Source organism: Bos javanicus, chromosome 7, assembly GCF_032452875.1.
Source record: "Bos javanicus breed banteng chromosome 7, ARS-OSU_banteng_1.0, whole genome shotgun sequence".
NCBI classification, from domain to species: domain Eukaryota; kingdom Metazoa; phylum Chordata; class Mammalia; order Artiodactyla; family Bovidae; genus Bos; species Bos javanicus.
Genome location: NC_083874.1, coordinates 8,129,401 through 8,135,400, shown reverse-complemented (window position 1 = coordinate 8,135,400; position 6,000 = coordinate 8,129,401). Strand labels below are relative to the sequence as shown.

The 6,000-nt window shown below is 43.6% G+C and overlaps 1 protein-coding gene across 1 annotated transcript; it reads left to right on the top strand.

The window, feature by feature from the left end:
* Positions 1-2,993: 2,993 nt before the first annotated feature.
* LOC133251941 (olfactory receptor 1I1-like) lies at positions 2,994-4,187 on the top strand. Its single transcript, XM_061424715.1, is given in 2 exon segments — positions 2,994-4,070; positions 4,072-4,187. Coding segments are annotated over 2 exon segments (996 nt in total). The 5' UTR covers positions 2,994-3,137; the 3' UTR covers positions 4,135-4,187.
* The last annotated feature ends 1,813 nt before the right edge of the window (positions 4,188-6,000 follow it).

Sequence of the window (6,000 nt, the reverse complement as noted above, 5' to 3'; positions counted from 1 at the left end):
CCAGAGGACTTAACCAGGTAAGAAATGAGGGCAGCATCCCACTGCTGGGCATACACACTGAGGAAACCAGAATTGAAAGAGACACGTGTATCCCACTATTCATCGCAGCACTGTTTACAATAACCAGGACATGGAAGCAACCTAGATGTCCATTGGCAGATGAATGGACAAGAAAGCTGTGGTACATATACATAATGAAATATTACTCAGCTATTAAAAAGAATGCATTTGAATCAGTTCTAATGAGGTGGATGAAACTGGAGCCTATTATACAGAGTGAAGTAAGTCAGAAAGAAAAACACCAATACTGTATACTAACACATATATATGGAATTTAGAAAGATGGTAACGATGACTCTATATATGAGACAGCAAAACAAACACAGATGTAAAGAACAGAATTTTGGATTCTGTGGAGAAGGCGAGGTGATTTGAAAGAATAGCATTGAAACATGTATATTACCATATGTGAAATAGATCGCCAGTCCAGGTTCAATGCATGAGACAGGGTGCTCAGGGATGGTGCACTGGGATGACCCTGAGGGATGGGATGGGGAGGGAGGTGGGAGGGGGGTTCAGGTTGGGGAACACATGTACATGGCTGATTCATGTAAATGTATGGCAAAAACCACTACAATATTGTAAAGTAATTCGCCTCCAATTAAAATAAATAAATTAATTTTTTTTAAAAGAAATGAGGGCAACAAAGGAAAATCCTCTCATTGCTGGAAAGAGATGATATTAACACTTTACAAGGACCTGGTGAATCATGACACATTGGGTTTTTTTCCTATGTTGTCTATATATCATAAGAGACACATATAGTGCCTAGCACCTAATATGTTCTCTATAAGTCTTCATTAATTTAAAGGAAGGATAAACACATTCACTGGAAAATGGAGACTTAAAGAGGCAAATGCAACCAAGCTTTGGTGGTCTTGTATGAATCTGCTTTCTCTGAACTTTCTATATGAACCTGATTGTCGTTGTTTTTCAGTCGCCCAATCATGTCTGACTCTTTGCGACCCCATGGACTGCAGCACGCCAGGCCTCTCTGTCCCTCACCATCTCCTGAAGTTTGCCCAAGTTCATGTTCATGAACCTGCTAATTCCCAATAAATAATGGGAACTTTCTAAATAGATGGGGAAACAAAACTAGGATCAAACTCATTGTCAGCTTAAAATGTGTGAATGAGAATACTATCAGGCATGACTACGTGTTGGCATTTCTTTAAAACTTGCTCTCTCCTGTTCATTCCTTCGGTCCATATTTTCATATCAGTTCATGTCAGAATGTTATTTTACAAACTTGCTTTTCTGTCATCATATTAACTCTAGGAATACGTATGCAGGACATTCTGCTTTTTGTCAACTGACACTTGATCACACCTTTCTTGTTGTCATGGAAATGGCTTATCTTTGAATAGTCCAGGCTGTGTCTGGGAGTTTTTATTTTGAATAAACTTTCTGAACATCTGTTCGACATGATACAACATTGTATATTTTACTGAGGGTGCAAAACTGTTTCAAGGAGCAGTGATGGTTTGTCTGGATCATATGAAAATACAGAATTTCTTGTCCTGTGAAGGTACTGTTGAGACCAAATGTACTTCCAAAATGCCATTAGCTTTCTGTTTTTAAATATGTATTTTGTTTGGCTGTGCCAGGTCTTAATTGAGGCGCACGGGCACGTGAACTCAACTCTCAAGTTGCAGCCTGCCGACTCCTAAGTTGCAGCATGTGGGATCTAGTTCCCTGGTCAGTGATCTAATTGGGGCCCCCTGCACTGAGAGCATGACGTCTTAGCCACTGGACTACCAGGGAAGTCCCCAAAATGTCATTAGCTTTAAAGCTCCAGATATTCTTTGGTTAGTGTGAAAGTTCTGTATAAAACTTCTACTTTACCAGCATTCTGGGTTCATTCAAAGTCACTGTTTCCCCTGAAAATACATGAATACTGTCCCAATGCACTGAATGCTTGAGGCCAGGGGCCTACTCACTAGCTTGCTGAAACATTTCTGCTCAGTTGAGTCATTTTAAATAATGCCAAACCTGATCATGCTGATTGCAGTTGCTGCTACAAATGTATTGTTTAAATAATACTATAAAAATTAACAAACTATAAGAGAAAGGAGGAAGGAAGGACGGAATGAAGGGAGAGAGGGAAGGAAGGGAAGGAATGGGAAATATGGTTTCATGAAATCCAAATTGTATGCTTTGTAAAGACTTAATAACAAAAAGGAATCATTTTTAAAAACTGCTGTCAAAATAGATGTGAACAAGGTAATGGAAGACAATTTGGATGTAGACATGTAAAAATCTGAAAGGATTCTGTGCCCAGATTGTTTTACAAGGATCCTTAACTCCTTGTTCCACATTCATAGAAAAAAACAGAACACAGATTTCAGCCTATGTATATGGCTAAGGCAAGGTAGCTGATACAGATCTACCACCAATTTCCTCATACTAGAAAAGAACTTGGTCTTCATCAAAAAGTCCAATGAATAAATTTACATACTGGACTCAAGTTAAAACGTGAAAGGTATGTTTGTCCACTTTATGTTTCCATTCTTTTGCTGGAGTTTCCAACACTGGTCCTCATCATGACAAATGAGAAGGGGTCTACCTAGTCATGATGGGTGCAGATCATAAAGTGTCCCTAATGAACTTAGGGTTCATTGGATGCTTCAGAAAAGTGCTACTCATCCTTATATCCCTAGTCATGAACCCAAAAGAGATGCTAAAATTATGTCTTATTGATGGAAGAGGAAAGGAGGAAAGGAAAGAGAAAAAGATGAGGGGAAAAGAAGAGAAAGAAGATGATCAGGTTTGGACTTGATTTCTCTCAATTTGATTTTCTATGAAGCTTGGCTCTATGAAGAGAAATGAGTGTGTTTATGAACAATACCTAAGTTATCCCAAAACAGCTCAGTCAGACATTTGAGACTATCCATTCTCAGACATGGATGGTTTTCCTTGGGGAAACAGAAATCCAGAGAAGGGAGCTGTAAGAATCCCACGGGTTTTCACAAAACACACAGGTTTGCAGGGAGCTGAGACAGAACTCCATCTCTGACTCCAAGTTTTATGTCTCTCACCTTCCTCCTTTTCTCCTTCACGGTAGACAAAAGCTGTCCATGGAACCAGAAAACCAAACAGCAGTCTCAGAATTCCTCCTCCTGGGACTCTCAGAAAAGCCAGAGCATCAGATCTTCCTCTTTGGGCTCTTCCTGCCCATGTACCTGGTCACCATCTTTGGAAACCTGCTCATCATCCTGGTCATCATCACAGACTCACACCTCCACACGCCCATGTACTTCTTCTTCTGTAACCTGTCCCTGGTGGACATCTTCTTGTCTTCCACCACCGTCCCCAAGATGCTGGTGAACCTCTGGACACAGAGCAAAGCCATCCCCTTTGCAGGCTGTCTTGCCCAGATGTATGCCTTCCACCTGTTTGGGACCATGGACAGCTTCCTCCTGGCTGTGATGGCCATTGATCGGTTCATGGCCATTGTCCACCCTCTGCACTACTTGGCCATCATGAGTCCCCGTGTGTGTGGGCTGCTAGTGGTGGGGTCGTGGCTGACCACCAACCTCCAGTCCATTGTCCACACCAGCCTCATGGCTCAGTTGACCTTCTGTGCTGCCTCTGAAATCCCCCACTTCTTCTGTGACCTCATGCCCCTGCTGAAGCTCTCCTGCTCAGACACACACACCAACGAGCTGGTGATCTTTGCTTTCGGCATCATTATGGGCATCAGCCCTCTCACATGTATCCTCCTCTCTTATATCTGCATTTTCTGGGTGGTCTTCAAGATCCCTTCTGCTCAGGGCAAATGGAAAGCCTTCTCCACTTGCGGCTCACACCTCACCGTGGTGACTCTATTCTATGGCACCATCTTTGCCGTGTACCTGCAGCCAGCATCTCCCACCTCCTTGAAGAAGGACAAGGTGGCTGCCTTGATGTGTGGGGTGGTCATCCCCATGCTGAACCCCTTTATCTACAGCCTAAGGAACAAGAACATGAAGGCAGCCCTGAGGAAACTATTCAGCAAAGCAGCTACCTCTCAGTCCTAGGACAGAAAAGTTGTTCAACACCTACCATGTTCCAGGACCACAGTTCAGTGCCTAGGACACAAGGATACACTCTGTTTCTGCCCTCAAAACATTCAGCCTGGTGGCTGATAGAGACATGTCAATAAATAATCACAGAGCAACATGGTGATTGTGTCAACAGAGATGAATGAAGTGCTACAGGAGGGAAAGATGTGTATTTTCCCCATGATCTCTTTCCCCTTAAGATCAGAGCAGAGGAGACTTTGAAGTAGCCTTAAACTCTCTGAGGTACTGAGCTTATAGGATTTCTCCTTTTTGAAGGAAAGGTTAGCTGTGCTCAATTTTAATACTGATAAAGACAATGTGTATTAGCCAGGTGTATTACATCACCATGCTTTCTAATGACTTGGGGAAGGACTTTGAGATGAGCTGATTCGCTATTGGATTCAGCAGCCACAATTCTCAGCCTTACATAGAGTCTAGTGGTTTGACTTTGCAGGAGGACTACTGTCATCAGCAGGCCCCCATGTCCCCCAGATTGGGACTTAGAAGATGATGGCATTTGGATCGTGGTGATTGTGATTGAGCAGGCTGACTGGACCCTGGTGCTATCAACAACAAGCAGATGGGCAGCCTGGGTTACACAGAGAGTTAGAATTAGGGGGTGAATTGTGTACAACAAAAAACATATGTCAAAATCATATGGGTACTTCATACCCAGTACTTCTTTCTCATTGGTGGTGTTCAGTCACTAAATCATATCTGACCCTTTGTGACCCCAGGGACTGCAGCACACCAGGCCTGCCTGTCCTCTATCTCCCAGAGTTTGTTCAAATTCATGTCCATTGTGTTGGTCATGACATCCATCCAACCATCTCATCCTCTGTTGTTCCCTTCTCCTCCTGCCTTCAGTCTTTCCCAGCATCAGGGTCTGTTCCAGTGAGTTGGCTCTTCACATCAGGTGGCCAAAGTATTGGAGTTTCAGCTTGAACATCAGCCCTTCCAGTGAATATTCCTTCCAAAGGCTTGATTTCCTTTAGGACTGATGGGTTTGATCTCCTTGCTGCCCAAGGGACTCTCAAGAGTCTTCTCCTGCACCACAATTTGACAGCATCAATTCTTTAGCACTCAGCCTTCTTTCAGAGAAGACAATGGCACCCCACTCCAGTACTCTTGCCTGGAAAATCCCATGGACAGAGGAGCCTGGTGGGCTGCAGTCCATGGGGTCGCTAAGAGTCGGACACGACTGAGCGACTTCACTTTCACTTTCCACTTTCCTGCATTGGAGAAGGAAATGGCAACCCACTCCAGTGTTCTTGCCTGGAGAATCCCAGAGACGGGGAAGCCTGGTGGACTGCTGTCTATGGGGTCGCACAGAGTCAGACACGACTGAAGTGACTTAGCATAGCAGCCTTCTTTACAGTCCAACAGTCACAGCTGTACATCACTCCTGGGAAAAACATAGCTTTGACTATACAGACCTTTGTTGCAAAGCGATGTCTGCTTTTTAATATGCTGTCTAGGTTTGTCAACTTTTCTTCCAAGGAGCAACCGTCTTTTAATTTTGTGGCTGCAGTCACCATCCACAGTTATTATGGAGCCCAAGAAAATAAAATCTGCCACTGGGTCCTTACTAAGGTCATCAAGTTAAAATGAGGTCATTGGGGGAGGGGGTCCTGATGACCTCGTGACTATCTTATAAAAATGTAGAATATGGACACAGACATTCCCCCAAGGGAGAAGGCCACATGAAGATGAAGGCAGAGATCAAGGTGGTGCTTCCACAAGCCAAGGAATGCCAGAGGTTGATAGCAAACAACCAGAAGCTAAGAGAGAGGCATGGACATATTCTCCCTCATACTTCCAGAAGGAAGTGTGTGTGTGTGTGTGTGTGTGTGTGTGTGTGTAGAGATGGAGATCCTGGGAAGTTACACAGAAGTCA